Source organism: Morchella sextelata, assembly GCF_020137385.1.
Source record: "Morchella sextelata strain SCLS chromosome Unknown scls_6, whole genome shotgun sequence".
Classification (NCBI taxonomy): Eukaryota; Fungi; Ascomycota; class Pezizomycetes; order Pezizales; family Morchellaceae; genus Morchella; species Morchella sextelata.
Genome location: NW_025408621.1, coordinates 2004972 through 2023864, shown reverse-complemented (window position 1 = coordinate 2023864; position 18893 = coordinate 2004972). Strand labels below are relative to the sequence as shown.

Sequence of the window (18893 nt, the reverse complement as noted above, 5' to 3'; positions counted from 1 at the left end):
CCAAAGCAACCAATGGTGCAGGATGATTTTTACTGAGACTTATATGGGAAAAAAATACCGAGACGTTCTCATATATTTTCACTTAAAAAATCGAATTTAATCGTTAAAAATACAAACAAAAAACCAGTAGTATCTCCCCTGCCTACCGCGTCATCTGCATATCATTTCAGGCCGCCAGACTCTGTTGAGGGTTGTTATTTGATGAAATTGTAGTTGAACCGAAGTCAAATTGAGGTGATGGAGGTTGCGTTGCAAAAGCTGGCAACGGGCTACCTCAAATACTTGCTTGGCTGCCAAGTGTCACTTTAATTCATATCAGCCCAATCAGAGTTCTTTCCAAACCCTCATTTTTGAAAATTCCCCAAAAGGGGGTTCTCAGTACTTACCCTTAACCCCCGGTACATATGTATGTAAGGTTAGGGTTTTTCTGTTCATCCTCGTCCTAGATAGAGCACTGAGCTTGGAGCGCTCAGCACGCCACGATGGAGGACACGAGCTCCTAATATATTCTAACTATAGGTGAGTATATATTTCTCCATTCACCAGAGAAGTTACAAGCCTACGCCATAAATTGCCTACCTCTGTTGCTAGGCTGAATAAATACATAATATAGATAAGAAATTCCATTATACTCCTGATTGAGGGTTCAAACACGTGATGCCTATCCAGTAATTCAAGTCTATATTATGATCTTTCAATTTCGAAACACGTACATAATTATAATAACTAGAGCGCCTGAGTCTCATATACAGCTCCAAGATACGGTTGAAGTGTGTTAATTAATAGTACTGCTCGACAGTTGTTGGGTACAAAGAGAACAAAGCAGCCGTCCACAAACAAAGAGCCCTCTCTCTCGACCGCCTAACAGGACTCTAGGACAAAGACATGCTTTGTTATCCTTGGCAGTTTTGTACATATGCTGGGTTTATAAGATACTAGATGGGAGGACAGGTCGTTGTCTGATGGACATCATGCCCAGGAGATATATCCGAACCACGATAAACGCCAAAAGACACGCAACAATTATCAATCTCGACGGCCGTGGACCGGAGAAAATAAATCCGTCACATATAAGCGTTCAAATCATTCAGTGGGAGATCGAGAGAATATGGCTGCAGTAGACCCCTTTGGGCGTGCTTATGACCAAAGAAGAAGAGTGGATCGGACTGGCCTGCCTGATCCCAGACGATCGCGAACATATGCGCGTCACCGTGGACTACACCGCGATAAACCCATCTCTTATGGTCCCCACAATCGTAATGATACCCTTGGTTACGATGGTGATAGTGATAGCGATAATCAGGAAGGTGGGAACACCCGTATTTTCCTTATTCTTTTGCAATTTGGCCTTCTGGACAGTAGTTAATATACCTTCCTCCGGCCACAGTTGACGACCCGGAAGCTTTTGTCCGAAACCAATCACGACTAAATAGGTGCTTCAAGCAGTGGAACGTCAGCTTTGAGGATCCCGAGAACTTCTGTGCCACCCTTGTGCCCCTCCTGGTCACATTCCAGACACTTTTAAACTTAGATGGCCAAGAACGTGCAAACGCCTATAATGAGACGACAAACTGCGTAACGCTGCACGACTTTTTGATCGAGATAAAGAATCATCCTAACCATAGCCGCCGACAGGATGCTAGGAGTATTCTTGATGAAATTGATAACCGGATCAAAGGTTATCAATGGAGAAGGCTTACACCGACCCCAGCGGTACCACCACCACAGTACATAGTACCCGGTACTGAGAGAGAGTTTAGATTCGATCCATCACCTGCAGAGATAGAAAATTTATGGAATAGTGGCGCAGTTTTCCAGACCATCCCATTTACTGCCGGAGGGTCAGGACAGATAGCACCGAGAATTGAAGGTCTTCGACGTCCTCCCCCAGCACTAAAGCCTCGACACTTTATACCAGATACCCCATTTATCCCACTTGGTAATGAAATATGGACTGCCAATCTAGAGTCCCGGGTAGATAATATGTCTATAACAGCAGAAGCTGGATTGAATACCTTGATGAGCTTTGGAGAACTTTCAGACGTTCTAGATCGGCCAGGTCCTGAAATGTATTTGTATGACACACCACTGGATGATACATATATGCCTATGCCTGAAGGCTGTCTGTTCTTGAGAGGGCCTGAGATAGACGAAACAGATCCTGAACTACAGAACATGGACATTTGGCCAGATTTGGAAATCATTGATGAAAGGGTTGCGCCTGACAATGATCCAATGTCACAGGTTGGAAGATATCACTATCTTTATATTCTATTTTCTCGGGTTCGTGAACTGGTTACACATCCAAGGGTTGCAAGGAAATTCGCGATTGTGTTTCGGGCACCCCCCGGTAGCTATGGCCCTTATAGTAATGAGGAGTTGGTCAATGAGCTTCCGCCAACCAACGACGAAAGTCGGTTTCAAGTTCCTTTATTTTCTATTACCAATACATGGGGGAGTAGTTATTTCTTATACTAACCCATATATCGTAAACAGTCGAATTGGTGATATTTTGGTTCTCGAGCTTATTTCCTCCAGTACATATAACTCGAGACTTACCACCAAATGTTTACGGCAATCAACCTCGAGGGCGCGGTCTTGAGCATATAAATATCAACGCCAAACTAATAGATGCCATCGAAACTCATCGACAGGATATGGAAGTAGGCCACCTACTTCTATTAACGTTCCAAACTCTTGTTCACGAACTTGCACATTGGTTATATGCAAAGGTAGGTAGTATCCTGCATTATCTTTCTCAAGACATGTTTAATTGAAACCATGAAAAACAGATATGGTATCGACCTGAACCCCCCGGTCCGGGAGTTGTGGCACGATCACTCCGGAACGTTAGACAGCGTAATATCACCATGCGATATGACCAGGCAGAAATTTGGCCTGGAAGCGTCTATCTCACACCACGGAAAATGCGCTTCTTCATACACCCGCACCAGGAGTTTTACGACCATCCAGACTATCGATGGCGACAATTCCCTCGTTATCGTGGTGAGATGGGAACTATGATTGAGTGGATGGTATTTGGTTATGAGCTTGATCTGCCACCACCACTGGGCACGATGGAGGGTCTTGAAAGATATCTTTTGGTCCTCTTCTACGGTTCTTCGCCCGGGCAAAATGTCGAAAACCAAGTGCAATTCACGGCTTACGGAGCCGGTAGACTTCTTCAAGCCCACAGACATACTTGGAGTCACAGAAGCCCTGCCGAAGTAGTCGAATTAGCAACCTTCTTGAGGACGGAAGCGGCCTTGCAAACACCGCCACCAGAAGATGGACAATTACAAATAACCCCAAGATTGGAACTTGAAGATTGCCTGAGTACCCGTGATCATATTGATAAATACGATGCAGATGAATTGCACATAGCTGGAGATATTGGGGAGAATGGGACGTACCGCAGGGCTGTTCAATACATTTGCAAAGAGAGGCGAGAGGCTGAGCACAAAAGGAGAGGGCAGCCCAACGAGTATGGATGCATCGCCCCTTCAGAGCGTATACCGCCACCGCCTCCCCCATCGATTGCGAACGGATATCCGACTCTTGCAAACAGATATTTATCCTTAAGCAATATCACATTCTTCATACTAGCGTGTTCTTCTTACTTTTACAACTATAAGATCGGCCTAGTTTCTATCCCTATCAATGTTCCTTCCTACATTCCCAACATCAGCGTACACGAGCTTTTAAGTATTACGGTCGCGATCTCCGTATATCTGAGTTTCGTATTGGAGCGTCGGTTCCTAAAACTCACCGTGCCTACTATTCTGAGGCTCATGTCAGTCATTCCCGATGCACCGCCCGTTCCGGGTGCTCCACCTGTTCCCGGCGCACCACCTGCTCCCGGGGCACCACCTGCTCTCGGCGCACCACCTGCTCTCGGCGCACCACCTGCTCTCGGCGCACCACCTGCTCCCGGTGTACCAGCTGCAGCTGGATGAACTCAACCGGAAGAGTTGAGGGAGGGGATTGCGGTGACTTGATTAATCAAATGTCGTACGTAGTTTAGTTACATTGTAATAATTTACCGGGGCAATATAGCCCGATCGAAATACATGCCAGGTTTTGTATCCGCAAAGAAACTAGGCAGATGTTATCACTTGACCGACTGTGAATTGGGTAATCCTCTGGGTGGAGACATTTTCACATTGCGAGCGACATGGTGTGGAGTAGGTGATCAGCAGGACAGGGTTCTTCTTCTAGAGTCGAGAGTGATATGTGATGACGCTGACGCTTGTTTCCAATTACTCGGAGTCAAGCGAGCACATAAGCGATTCCTCCATCATCCTTGCAGCCCAGTAGTAAGCGCGCGCAAGTAACCAAGTAACCAAGCCCACATTACCGCATCCGGTTAAAACCAGTAATACCCCCAACCCAGGCACGGCCTGATTAGTAGATATTACATCACGGCTTGATTAGTAGATATCGAATCCTCGATGATAAATTCCAAACTATCTCTCCCACGGGTACATACGCGTATTAAATTACAAAGAGTGTAAAAAGAAGTCCCTAGAAAGGGGCAAGAGTAGTATCGGACTAGCTGGGATATATTTGAAATCAGCGAAGTAATCGTGAATTGCTAGCTGGTTTGATGTGTGTGTGCAGATGTGGGGCTCGGTGTTGTATAAATACCTATTGCTTCTGCTTCAATCCTTCAGATATCAATCCGCATCAATCAACATTCAGAACTACATCTTCAACGCCATCATAACCGCCTTCAAAAGTCGAAATGCCTTCTTACGTCGTTACCGGAGCAGCTCGCGGAATCGGGGTAAGCTATCCATAATCCCCGGTACCATTTCAAACGCAAACTAACCATCTTTCCCGCCCCACAGCACGAATTCGTCAAGCAGCTCGTGAGTCTCGCTACTCGCCTCTCTACCCCAAGAATACGATGCTAATATATAATTTTAGAGCGCAAATGCAAACAACACTGTCTTTGCCCTGGTCCGCAACAAAGCCACCTCGCAGAAAGTAGAGGCACTAGCAAGACCCAATATCCATCTTATCGAAGCGGACGTCACCAAATATGCCGCTGTCAAGGTATGTAGTACTTTAGCGTCGCAGACTATACCTCGACCCAGTTAAGAAGCTAAAACGGGGGTGGAATAATATAGGCTGCTGCAAAGGAGGTTTCGGATATTACAGGAGGGACGCTAGACGTCTTGATCCACAACGCGGCCGATATCGATCCTGAAGGCGCACTATTCGTTCTTTCGGAATAGTAAGAAACTCTCTCTTCTTTTGTAAAAGTTAGTCTTACTGACGTATTATCAAGCACGGATGATTCCCAGACTGAGCACTTTACCAAGACTGTTTGTCCCCCACACTTCCCACAAAATCTCTTCTTTCCTGTTAACAAATATCCGTCCCAGTTCCAAACCAATACCCTCGGCGCCCTTCACGCCGCCAATAGCTTTCTCTCTCTCCTCTCCGCCGGCACCACTCGTAAAGCCATCCTGATATCGTCCGGCATCGCCTCCCAGTCATTTAACGAAGCCGCCGGAATTGCCACACACGTTCCATACATAGTCTCCAAAACTGCCGCAAACACTTTGTGGTGGAAGTATGCCATCGAGTTTAAAGATCGGGGTTTCACGTTCCTAGCGATGAGCCCTGGGTATGTTGATTCTGGATCTGGCCCTGGAGACGAGAGGGAGCAAGAGGGAGTGAGGAAGCTTGAGACTACACTTAAGAGCTTGGTGCCAAACTTTAAAGGGAAGATCACGATGGAGAAGTCTGTGAGGGATCAGCTGGAGACTATTGAGAGGGTGGGGCCGGAGTATAGTGGGAAGTTTGTGTCGCAGTGGGGGAATCAGGAGTGGCTTTAGAAGCATGTATTAGTTACGGGTGCAGTCCGATTTAAGGGTGGATTTTCAATATATTTGGTGAAAATGTCTGGTTTGCGTCACTCGCCAAGCCTTACGAGTGAGAACCTGTGATTTTGTTGCCCAATCTCCGATTCAATGAAACGAATTAGTAAACCTAAATGTTTGTTTCAACAAACCAAGGGAATAATTACTTAACACTAAACTTCACTCCATATAATCACTTAAAACATTCCTTAATGATCTATCACTATGTAGTTACTAACGACTATAGCTAATCATGGTCACTACTCTTCTAGCTTATTAACTCGATTATAGTCCATGCTTCGATAATGATGTAGCCTTAAGAGCTTGGGCCTGCAGCTAGCTATTAAAGAACACCATAGATGTAAAGTGCACGAGAAGAAGATGTTTATTTTAATTTTTTACCTCTTATTTTTTCCCGACAGTAACCCTAACCCTAACTTACGGTATTAGGCAAAACCAATATAAGAGCTGCTTCCCGAATAAAAGAATATTAGATGAGCACCATACAGTGCCAGTAGAAAGACAAAGAGGGGGGAAGAAGGGGGTGAATGATGCCAAAACCCATTTTTCGCCGATAAGGTTGGTTCAAGTTAGTGCCAACCTTGGTATTAGGAGTAGGAGGGGGGTCGAGTATTTCGGTTAGTTTCGATGCGATTTTCTGTCGAAGTATGAGCTCAGTAATACTGACTCTTTTGTTGCCGGATCACGAAAGCAATTGAATAGAGTGATGTCTGTGGACCCGTGCTTACTGGCCACGACGAACTGCCAAATACGAGATTTCAAATGTGTGTACAGCCGGGTTTCTTTGTTTCATTATATATTATTTTACCAAAGCTCCATGGTACGTGTTGAGAAATCTGGAGGACTAGTACGTACGTCTGAATAATTAAATTCTGGTAGAATGGAGTAAGAGGTTTAAGAATACGTCTTCTAGTATACTTTATTATTGATAGCTACATACATGCAACCATGTAGCCAGAAGCATCCAAAACAGATATTGGATGATATAATACAGTATGGATTAAGAACATTAAGCTTAAGGACGTTCAGCGATTAAATTATAAACTCGACATGAACTTGGACGCAAATCATCTGCGTACATGCATCAAGAAACGATAATTAGAGGAACCACTATGGGGAAACTGTAATAGGCGCAGTGGTAATCAATGATGGTGATAGTCATAGTAATTATAAAACGTATGGGGGAACTGAAGAGATTGTTTAAAACCCTATGTTTGAGAACTTGTAATAACAACGGCAACAGTAACACGCTCATAACTTATCACTCGCACCTGTTAACGTATGATTGGCGCATTCCAATCTGGGGTTGATGTGTAGGGGCTTGTTTTATTGTAATAGTTGGTCAGTTTATTAAATTTGCCCCAATAAACGTGGCCGTTAACGCGTTGATATAATAAGTGTAACCACGCTGGAACCAATTGCACTTACAGACATTGATTGGTATCAATAAATCGATCCAAAAGATTGAACCGAAGTGTAGAAAAACAAAGATCCTTGTATACGCTCCTAGTTTGAGGCTTGAGGGGTTATGAACCACGTGTTAAGTATTTTTGTTTTGTTTGTTCCGTAGACTCAAGATGTCACAAACCAGCTTGCTATGCACACCACATTCACGACGTCGGGGCAGAAACCTAATGGTGGCCAAACATAGATCATTACTCGTTTGTATTGATCATAGCATGTATAACCGCTAGGTAATATCATGTGTACCGTGCCCGGATCTCATCCAATCACTCCAAATAAAATCACAGAACAAAGTAAAGAAGAAGGAAATCCACACCAAATAACCTAAGCAGCCAACCAACCACCAAAACCACCTGCAAGCAGTAACAGTATAACGCAGAAAAAAAAACGAAGTAAAAGATAAACTTCTCGACAGGCCCAAGCAGGAACCCAAGACAGGAAGTAGAAGTGTAAATAATCGGGATCGAAGGAAGGGTACGGGTGTAACGTGAGAAAGCATCAAGCGTCAAAAAAAGGGGTGGGCCATCGAAGCGACGGTAAAATATTTGCAGGTTCTGATTTGCCGATCAGGACGCCGAGTATTAGAATAGATGGGGCATCAAAATAGGAAATATATTAGAAAAATGATAAAAAGAAATCTAGGAAGGGAACAAGGGGAAAGTGATCATCTGAAGAGGGAAGACTTGTTACCCAGGATTGTTACAGCCGAAGTTTGCGAATGATGAACCCAATATGCATACGTGAAAGTGAAGAAAGCTATAGTGAAAGGAAAAAATAAGGTCAGGATCAATCATGAGACGATGCAGCTTTTTGGTTTTCTCAATACTTTCTCCTTTTTTTCTCTGTTCTCTTTTCCATCAACTTGAAGCTTATCCTTGTCTGGATTAAATGAAAATTCGTTCAACTCTTCATCTTGTTCTTCTTCATTTTCCTATCATATCCCTAACTTAGTTTACTGTGCCGCAGTCGCCCCCAATTAGGACTAATGAAAAGGGGGTGATCAAAATACCGTCACTTCTCCAGACCTCGCTGATAGCGGTTCTGGCCACATTTCTGGCACCGGTCGAGCTCGTATCCTACTTAGTCGCTTTTGATTTTGGAATTCAAGCTCCTTCTCAGGTGTATCCTTTGATCCTCGAGTTCGTGGGCAGCTAAGAAGCCGCTGAGAGATTGTACGGCTCACTTTCGCAGTTGGTGGAAACTCCTGGTTCTCTTCTGTTACGATAATTGTAGGGGTTGTGGGAGTTATTTTGCGTTTATCAGTTCTTGAGTGATGGCGCTTCGGAATTGGTTTTTTTGATGTTTGAGAGGGGCGTTTGGATATACGTATGTCGATTGCAGTGAGAGTGGAATCTGATGGAGGCGACGGTAGTGGTTTATTGATGTTCGCGGATATTTTGGGGCACTATTTGTAGAAGTGAGTGGAGAGCTCGTACGGATAGAATTCGGGGTTAAAATCTCACCGATTTTTGCTTGCCACCACTATCGAATCCTGTATCAAAAGACATAAACTTTAGCATCTAACCATATGCAGAAATAACTTCATGACTTCTCTAGATGCTATAAAGGATAAAATCTTACTTTGTTCCTCCTAGATGCTTCACCTGTCCTCTGCTCGATCTCCCGAACCACACGTCGCAGTTGGCCGATATCCTCCTTCAATCCTGCACCTTTCGTCTGCAACCCCACCAGGCCCGTAAACCATTGTTCAACGTTGACGGTCATCGCGGTGTAAACCCGTATTAGATCCGTATTCTTCCATCCCTTTTTGAGACTCAACAGGTATTTCGCCAGCTCATCCACCGCACTCAGCCCTTCTCGCACATCCACTAAAGCGCTCTTCATAGCCACTGTGGTCCGCGATATCACATATTCAACATTTTCATTCCCTTTGACGATTTCTAGCCGGAATTCGCGATCGCCCAACATTTGATCAAAGACATCGGATGCGCGGCCAGTATCTATCGGGACCCGCAGGTGCTTTAGCCTTTGTCTGATGTCTGACTTTGCCATCTCAAAATCATTTGTGGTCGAAGAGACAAAAAAGTCCATATCATTTACATGCGACTGAAGTATTCGCACCACCTCCGGGTCAGATTTGGCGAGCCGTGCATGCAGTAGGTGAATTCCGAAGGCGATTTGCGACACAAGTTTAAGGAGCCTGTGGTGTTCCGAGTGGCGGTGACCTTGCCGAGAGCGAGAGCCTTGAGAGGAAGAAGACGAATAACCCGCTCCGGAGGAGCTGCTCGCACTTGCACTTGTGCCTGCATCTTCCTCGAGATCGAGAATGGATTCTTCAAAGGCGGCCTGCATGGATGGTACAGGATGCCGGGGTGCAGGTGAGATACCACAATACTCACTACCATTTTTGCTGCTATGGGACGTCATGGAATGAAGTGAAGGTGATGCTGGGGGGCTGTAGCTCCGATTTCGAGATTGATGTCGGAGTTTCTGGGAAGCCATCATGTCGTCCTCTCTATTTCTTTCCCCCCTCGGCTGATTTCGTTAATGCTTGTTGTGGGATGTCAATAAACAAAAGTCCAGGAGAGGAAAGTGGCACCTCCCTCACCCTGTCGATTAGGAATTGGCGGCAGATCTATCTATGATCCCTTAAGCCACTAGGCACCACGGAGTATTCGCGGGGAAGGGTGTGGGCACGTTCGTTTTCTATATTGTAGTTAGTGTTTTCACCTGTGTCGCTTTTTCGCTTTGTTTTCGCTTGTCTCGATCTTGGTGCTTGATTTCGTGAACATCAAAATAAAGAAGGTAAACCACGGACAGAAACCCGGTAGTTAAAATATAGGCAATCTTGTGACAGTCTGTGCGAGTATCATACAGTAGCCTCTAGCTAGATACATGTAAACGATGGCACAAAGGGCTTAATCGAAAAGACTCATCAAGTGGCACAGCACGAGGGGCAATATAAACTAAAATGCGCCTTGTGCCATTCTACATTGAGTAGCTAGCTTTGCCATTATTTTTGTGAATTGAAACATAAAGAACGGCTCTGATTTACGGGCGTCTATTTGGGCCCTGCCAATATCTCAGCGCTTGGGTTGCCTATGGTTGATGATGTAACCGGTTATGCTCCCCTTTATTCTGTATGCGGTGTAGCGCAGGCCGTGTAGCGCGAATAAGTAGCTAGCTAGCTCCCTTTACGGGCCGCAGAGAGGTTGCCAGCAGTGGATCCATAGAGTGCCTAGACAACCATCTGCTCGCAATTGGGGGAGATACGGAAGATGTAGAGCACAATAGAGCGTATTTACTAACCGTCAATTCAGACAATTGGCGCTTTGCCACTCTCCAAAGCGGCATCCACAAGTGCCACTTTGCGGCTTGCGCATCCTATGGAGGGGAAGTATCAATTTTGCATTTTGCAACCATCAATTTCGAAGTGTCAATTGTCAAAAATGACACTTAGTAAATACGCTCTAACGCCCTCTAGCTAGGTAGGGTGTGAACAGATATACTGTAGGCAGTGCCGGAGGGCTCTCGGGTCATGTACCAACGGACTGGGCTGGAATACCACTTACCCATTGGTCAAGACGACCAAAACCTACGCTTTGGGTCTGTCGGATTGAGGCTCAACAAGCATTTGATCAATCCGAAGCCCAATATTCCAGTCCAGTTCGTTTCGTTATTCCTGAGATTTTGTGGTATGCCATTGTAGGAAAATTGAGCATGCACCAGAAACGGACCCATCATGTACCGCAGGTATTGGTAGCGATACATGTATGTACCATAGGTTACAGTTATCAAGCGTTCGGTCCCACATTCAATTCAACCCCCACTGCCGAAACTCCCAACGCCTCAAACCCAGGTAATCTAGAAAGGAATAGAGTACTATCGTTCACGATGTAATGACAGACACTAGGTATCAACTGATTAGGCCAGAAAGAGAAAGATAGAGCAGCCAAGATCTCTTTTATTGGCTCAAATCCCCCTGTCCGTCAACACGATCCAGTGCCCGTCAGCACCTCGTGAGCGACAGTACCTGAGAACTCAATGTCTCACTCTTTTTTTTCCTGGTGTATCTATCGCAATTAGAGTGGATACTGATACTCTCGGAAATCTCATGGTGATCTGCAGATACCTGGTTCAACCCTGTTCCGCACCACCAAGTACTGTTGGTTTTCAATGAACTTCTCACCATGGCCAATAAGACTCCGTCAAATCTCGGGTATCAACGCCACCAAAAGTTGTGGTGGATACATTATTAGATTGTGGCTTTCCCCACAGTTTTGTGTGGCACCCGACAACGCTCATTGAAGCAATGATTGCGCCAACCAAGTGCCGGATCTAGAGCCATCATTCCTAAAGCTCATGATCAGTCGTCTTTAATGCGGTCTTCTAACGCATAAAATGTTTACCAAACCGATCATGGTTTGATAAACATCTATTTTACGCATTCCACATCATGACTATGGAGTGTCTATGTCTGTCCTCAGCGACAATGTCTATCGGCGCCTTATGGTTCGAGTTATAGCACTAGTAACACTTTCTTAGGCTTGGTCGTTGAAAACAAGACCAAAAAGTTGGAAGCGCTTGATGGTAGCAATAAACGTCCAAGGGGCAACACTAAAAGTTCTATATATTTTAAAGTAACCTATCCCAAAGTGCCACATATGTGTGATTGGGGCTACTCTCTTGTGCGCTTCGAGAAGACGCAGGGAGACGATTTGAGGAAGCCGCTTGAGGGGTGAAAGCAGACAGAAACGAACAGCGATAATTATGCGGAGTGAAACTCCCAATCTACTCTCACCTCAACCTTTAGTATATCATTCATCAATATAGGTTGTTTTAGAACACGACCCCCCATTTAGGGGAGTATTTAGATCTTTACCATAATCATTAATCTCATTATCATCCGCCAAAGCAGATAGTATTGCCTAGTCTCCAATCAATAAGCATTCGGCATACGGTAGGAGACTTGATTTGATGCCATATCTTCAAGGGTCTGGAAAGATCCTGTTATGCACATACGGGTGGGATATCACGACATACATGTACATAGCTTCTGCTTTAATAATAACCCGCGGAATTATGATACGCTAGAGCCTTGGAATTTTGAGCTGCTAGCCACGATGTGAGATATTGGTTTCGAATTTCATTGGTTCCTTCATTGATGTTCTTGGTAGATATCGAAGACAAAAACATACCGTGTCATTGCCGTTTCTCCCAGTCTTTTTCGGAAGAAGGGTACATAAAAAGAAACTTTGTAGTTCTGCAGCGCACTGTTTGGTGGAGCAAATTATTAGGGCTAGGGTTATTCATCTACCACTTGTCAGATTTAAGAATCCAGCATCAATCTAACTCCACACCCTATGGGGATCTGGGAATTTCACCATTACCGCTATCACCATAACCGTAAGATACTAGCCTTGCTGAGTGAGGATGCAGATTGAACCGAAGCGAAGTAAACCGAAAAAAAATCAACTCACTTATCCTAGGGTCTTAGGAGAGAAAAAAATGTGTTGAAAAGGCCTAGAGGTTGGACTAACACACCCCCACAGAAGTATTCTTCGGTGGGCGAAGCTAAAGTAGGTGATATCCGTGACAGCTACCGTATGTATGATGGTGCTCCCGATACTAGAGTAGAGTATGTTATGTATGTGCTCGGGTGCGGACAGAAAGGTGACCTTCTATTGGTACAGAACGACGAGAATTGGCGTTCCTGCGCGTCAACGATAGGCTATCACGAGCTTAGTGTCCGTAGGGCCCATGTCGTGAAGATCGCCGTCATAAGAGGGAGGGAGGTACACACAACGTTGACTTGTGGAAAGAGTGAGGAAGAAGGAAATATCTATCTGGCTAGTTCATGAAAGTAAGCAGATGCAGTCGAGTGGCTAGAGTAACAGCCCGACCGCCTCTATTAGGCACATACGTAGCAATTGAATTCTAGGAGATAGCAAAAGTTTCTTTTCTTGTTACACCTAACGACCCCCATCCATCCCCTTCCATCATCCATAATTCATCCCACATATCTTCCCCCACAAGTTCTCAGGCGTTCGTTATATCTATATAAATACTTATACCTACTTGACACCGTGTTCCCACATTCGATACCTGTCCCGAGGAACTGGAGATGAAGAAAAGCTTGGTTTTTAGTAAACCCATGTCCGTACTCGTTGAAAATTAGGGCGGTTCCTGGAGAGGTTTTAAACCTGGATGAATATGTGTCTGGCGGCCGGCCTCACATACATGTATGCAATGCACGGGACCAGCTTCATGTCTGTGTTCCGGCCTCAGTTACACCTTGCTTGATTCTCTCTACCTATCAATACCCCGCTTCCTTATTCCCCATTCCTACATACGCTGCTGGCCTTGTTCTATATAATTCCATCCCGGGCCCTTTTGCTCTTCAACGCTATGCGTCGTCTGATCTGATCTGATCTCATTTATTCCGCACCGCTCGACTGTTCATCTAATCCAGGTTTTGTCGATTCACAGTCCACCTTATCACATCATAGACGTGCTCCATTTTTTTTTTTTGCGTTTTTAAGAACTCTCTAGTCAAGTAAGGAGGCAAACCATGGGCAACACGGGTAATGAGAAGGAACCCGTCATTCCTGCAAGCAACATTGAGGTAGATTCTGGCATGGTGAGTCATCATATCATATTCGTGGTGGTGTGGTAGTCGTGGTGGTGGTGGTGGTTTTGGCGGTAGTGTTTCACGGCGAAGGTTTTGCACTCCCTGTCCTTCTCAAATCTGACCAGATGCCCCTACCAGTACTACCAGGCGGGAGACGATGATGACGACCAAAGTTCCGGGAAGTGAGTGACCGAATTCTTCCCCCTGCAGTTGACATGTTGGGAACACAAATGTACCCAAAGCAACTGAGCCGCGGTGAACCAAAGTACTGGGTCCAGCCATGCGCTGTACATTGTGGGCCACAGAGAAGATAGAGATACTTATCAGATCAACGTGTAGTAGCCAAAGCGGATGTGTTTCTCTAACATCGAGTATTACTGACTACCCCTTTGAACATGGTACGTGAAATCTTTCCGTCGCTTTGTTTTCTATACTATACTAAATCTCCCAAGGTAGGAGGTATCATAAATATGCAGAAGGCCAATACTTTTTGCCAAATGATGAGGTATGCCCCCTTAAAATACATTTATCAAAACAGACAAGAATGATACTCACTACGCAATTTCTAGACGGAGCAAGATCGGTATTTTGACCCTTTCTGCCTGATTGACATTTCAAATATCTAATCCCGCGATTGTAGCCTCGATATGCATCATCATATATTCCTCAAACTACTACACGGCAAGCTTACTCTCGCACCTCTGGATCGATACCCTCCAAGGCGAGTTTTGGACGTTGGCTGTGGAACTGGAATTTGGGCGCTTGATATGGCGGAGTAAGATTTTCTCTGAGCTGGAAAGCGGCCCGTAACCGGTACATCTTTACATGTAGTTTAATACGCTTTTGTGTGGGAATTTCTTAGATTATATCCCGAGGCAGATATCGTCGGGGTTGATCTGAGCCCAATTCAACCAAACCTGTCAGTAGTTCGTTTCTTCTCGTTTCTTTCTTTGGCCCGGACCCCCTCGTTCTTGAGACTACATTCTAATTTCGGCGTTTTTTATCAGGGTACTTCCGAATTGTCGATTCGAAATTGATGATGCAGAACTAGAGTGGACATACCCGCCTGTACGTATGAACCGTTAATACATATGTATTTCTCTGAATGAGCTAAATAAACTATAACTTTACAGAACCACTTCGACTTTATCCATTCCCGGATGCTTTCTCACTCTATAAGGGACTGGGTTCATTATGTAGGCCAAATATACAAGTATGTCAATTCTTGTCATTCTTGACCAAGTATTGCTGTTATGGAACTAATATAACTGCAATTGTACAGACACCTTACGCCTGGTGGTCACGTCGAGATAATAGAGCATGCCTTGGAGCTTAGTTGCGATGATAATAGCTTTCCCGCCGATTGCCCATTGTCGATATACATGATTACCTGGAAAAAGGCACTCGATATAATGGGCCTTGCAAACATGCCAGTCAAAGCGAAGGAGTATCTTGAGGACGCTGGCTTCATAGAAATTACAGAGGAAATTAGGCACATGCCAGTGGGACCTTGGCCTAAAGATCCACACTTGAAAGAAATAGGACACTGGGCTTTAGTTAACTCTGAGACGAGTTTCGAGGCTTATGGACTAGCACTATTTACGCGGGTGTTGGGTATGAGTGCAGAGTCGGCGCGGGAATTATGCTTGGGAGCTCAGCGGGATTGTGGTAATAGACACATTCATGTTTATCTTTCAAAGTGAGGCATCTTATCCTTTCAATTTAATCCCGCACAATGACACATCTCTAGGTGCATGGAACTAACTTTAGCAAAACAGTTTCTTCTATCTGGCTAGGAAGCCGTATGATATCAATGTAGATCACCCAGGGGGCATGTAGTCTTCTTTTCTTTGTTTCCTTATTTATTTTCCTAATAATTGAATTCTGTCATAAAAAGGCCTTTTCTGCTTGTTCTTTTTCGGTTCCAATACATACTTCCTTTTTTGTTAGGTACCACTAGGTATTCCGCGGGCCCTTTATCTAATTAGTTATTTTCTGGGGGCCAAAAACTAGTGGCAGCTGCAGGTAGACGCGTTTATAACTGTGCGTAGCCGTTACTCTACTCTAGCCATCAGTGCCAGTGCTGTTCAATCACATATTTGGAATGCTACCAGAACTAGGATTGAAAATCGCCGGGACTCGCTTGCACAAAAAGTGGGGACACTCCTCTTACAGAATTATTGCCGCCAGTAGAATAGAGTAAATATGTGTAGGTATGATGGCGTGGCTTTGTGGGCGTATATGCTTCCAGTATCCTGTGCAGGAGGTCGGTTACATATCGCCTCAGCTGGAACTCAATGGAAAGATCAGGTAATAATGCAGGGTAGAAGTGTAGGGTACGGCTCCGTGTGATCCGGTGAGGCTTGTAGAGAGCAAAGGACCTATCTACCTATGATGTACCCAGTCAATTTGAAGAGAGGAGGGGGATGGGAATAAAGCGGGGGGGCATAGAAGCCTGGAAGTGCCTTTGGGCTCGGAATATGTACGTAGGGCACATATTTACCGCCGTATTCAGCAAGCCGTATAGATACGACTGTTTGACTAATTGAACAATGCCTCATCCTTTTATAGCTTCTTTTTCTGCCTCTGCCCCGAGTATAACTAGACGTTGGTCCCCACAAAGTCTAACAGCGGGAACTTGACAATTTCCAATTCCTCGGGATTTTGTTGAAGAGCACGTACGACCACAGCTATTTTCCATATCTATCATAAACGCGCGTTTACTTCTTTGACCACAGCAGCTTCAGTACACACAACTGCACATCCCCACAACGGCACTCTCTACAGAGCTATAAGTCGACCCTAACCCAGACACACCTCCCCACAGACTTACCCCGCCTTCTCCGACCTCGTCCCAGAAATCTGGCAACGATATATACAACCCTCAATTATGCTCTCTGATACCATCTACCCTGCCCCTTCCTCTGCGGAATTAAGGAAGCATTTTCTGGGAAAGCACATCTCAGATCTTCCATCTCCATCTGTGATTCTCGATGAAGCTGTGCTCAAGCGTAATTGCGAGCGTATGCTCCAGGCTCCAAAGACTTTTGGCATTGACTTTAGAGCCCATGTAAAAACTCATAAGGTGAGTTGTCAACAATTGCGCACCCTCCTCTTTCCCCATTTCCCACAAAATAAAATGGTGTGGTTGTCTCGGGACTGGGAGGATCATCCGTGGAGCGTAACCTGGGATGGTGTGGCATGGGTCACGATCATACCCGCCTTGGGAAGACCCACATTTAACTGGGATCAAGAGCTGGGATAATCTTGCACGGATGTTGTTCTAACGACGCAATCATTACATGCAGACCATTGAATTGACCCGCCTACAACTTGGAAAAAGACGTGGTGGAAAGTTGGTTGTTTCTACAGTACGAGAGGCAGAGGCCTTGGCCCCATTGATCAAGGAAGGCGTTGTGGACGATGTAAGTACCAATTCAATTTCAGCACATCATTAAAGTGCATATCCGTCACGTGAATATTTCTAATGCCTATTTTCAGATCCTATATGGAGTCCCCCTTGCGCCCTCAGCAATCCCTAGGCTCTCGGCTCTTTCTTCTGCTTATCCAGCCCTTACTATCAGTCTTCTTATCGACCACCCTGATCAGCTTACACCACTTCTCAAGTCCATTGCCCCTGGGGCGAAACAATGGCCTCTTTTCATCAAGCTCGACGTAGGATCTCACCGTGCCGGGATTGAGGTAGCTACCGAAGGCTTCAAAACTCTTCTTGGTCGTATCCGCTTCCTTGAACTTGAAACTACTGGGAAAGTCTTCTTGAAGGGCTTTTACACCCATGCCGGACACTCATACAGCGCCACAAATGCCACCGAAGTCTTCACACTCTTGTCAGAGGAGATCAAGGCAGGAGAGTTGGCAATGGTCTCAGCAAACAAAGAGTTTGGTTTGCCAAAGGAGAGTAGCCGCAAATGGACCATCTCCGTTGGCTCTACACCCACAGCCTTGTCGATAACAACCATGACGAAGGATCCGGAATCCACAAGGACCTTTGCGCAAGATCTTGGATCACTTGACAAGCGATGCAGCCTTGAGGTTCACGCAGGTGTCTACACAATGCTCGATCTACAGCAGCTTTCAACTCATGCCATTCCTGAACCGCATAGCTTGGGGGTTAAGGACATTGCTATCTCAGTCCTTGCTGAGGTAGTCTCGATCTACCCCGGTCGTGGTGAGGGTGGATCAACCGAGGCACTCGTGGCAGTTGGCACCACTGGGTTAGGGCGTGAGCCAGGTAAGGAATGGCCCGGCTGGGGAGCAGTCTCAGACTGGGGAATGCCTGGTGCTGGAAGAACACCAAAGGAAAGTGGGTGGGTTGTGGATAAGATCTCTCAGGAGCATGGCGTATTGGTGGAGAAGGTGAAGGGTGCAGGGGAGAAGCTCAAAGTTGGAGGCAAGGTGAGAATCTGGCCTCAGCACGCCTGTATTGCGGGCAATGGGCACGGATGGTATTTCGTTGTTGGCCCTGATAACACTGTAAAGGACGTATGGGTTAGGTGGAGAGGTTGGTGATTGTCATATTGTTATTGCAAAATTGTAAGAAACGTGATGATTTTGTTTCCTTTCGATTATGGAGACAGTATCCAACAATATTTAGTGATCACCCTAGAGTTGGTCAATCATCATAAATGAGACATTATGGATATGTACATGTATGCATCTGCCTCCGGCCGCGGTCACGGGAAAGCAGAGAATGGGACTGTGACATGATTGCACACATATATACATGTGTTTGTAAACGGACACCACCAGTCTTCATCTTCTAATATGTATCATCAGCGGGGTGGGGGATATTATTAACGGGATACAGGAGGTAAGCATCAACGGGGTATAAACAATTAGAGTATTTGATTAACTGGATGGTATATCATCGGTTGTGCATTTGGAGGTCATTAACGAGATATAAAAACTACATGTATTATCAACGG

The 18893-nt window shown here is 45.3% G+C and overlaps 5 protein-coding genes across 5 annotated transcripts; 4 read left to right on the top strand and 1 right to left on the bottom strand.

Annotated features, from left to right (window-relative positions):
• Positions 1–1108: 1108 nt before the first annotated feature.
• Positions 1109–3956, top strand: H6S33_011642 (uncharacterized protein; the record flags this gene model as incomplete). Its single annotated transcript, XM_044843027.1, has 4 exons — positions 1109–1319; positions 1388–2413; positions 2497–2732; positions 2793–3956. 4 exons carry the CDS (start codon positions 1109–1111, stop codon positions 3954–3956), a joined length of 2637 nt encoding a protein of 878 aa, XP_044696410.1.
• A 788-nt stretch (positions 3957–4744) lies between these two features.
• On the top strand, positions 4745–5846 carry H6S33_011641 (uncharacterized protein; the record flags this gene model as incomplete). Its single annotated transcript, XM_044843024.1, has 6 exons — positions 4745–4786; positions 4851–4871; positions 4930–5058; positions 5133–5225; positions 5310–5330; positions 5391–5846. 6 exons carry the CDS (start codon positions 4745–4747, stop codon positions 5844–5846), a joined length of 762 nt encoding a protein of 253 aa, XP_044696409.1.
• Positions 5847–8355: 2509 nt separating this feature from the next.
• Positions 8356–9821, bottom strand: H6S33_011640 (uncharacterized protein; the record flags this gene model as incomplete). The annotated part of the gene is made up of 3 exons (XM_044843023.1): positions 8356–8760; positions 8819–8875; positions 8937–9821. 3 exons carry the CDS (start codon positions 9819–9821, stop codon positions 8356–8358), a joined length of 1347 nt encoding a protein of 448 aa, XP_044696408.1.
• Positions 9822–13887: 4066 nt separating this feature from the next.
• On the top strand, positions 13888–15786 carry H6S33_011639 (uncharacterized protein; the record flags this gene model as incomplete). Its single annotated transcript, XM_044843022.1, has 11 exons — positions 13888–13956; positions 14086–14129; positions 14287–14345; positions 14400–14452; positions 14517–14530; positions 14588–14722; positions 14810–14866; positions 14955–15015; positions 15081–15160; positions 15230–15646; positions 15726–15786. The coding sequence occupies 11 exons, from the start codon at positions 13888–13890 to the stop codon at positions 15784–15786; spliced, it is 1050 nt and encodes a 349-aa protein (XP_044696407.1).
• Positions 15787–16837: 1051 nt separating this feature from the next.
• Positions 16838–18477, top strand: H6S33_011638 (uncharacterized protein; the record flags this gene model as incomplete). Its single annotated transcript, XM_044843021.1, has 3 exons — positions 16838–17032; positions 17256–17372; positions 17449–18477. 3 exons carry the CDS (start codon positions 16838–16840, stop codon positions 18475–18477), a joined length of 1341 nt encoding a protein of 446 aa, XP_044696406.1.
• Between the last annotated feature and the right edge of the window lie 416 nt (positions 18478–18893).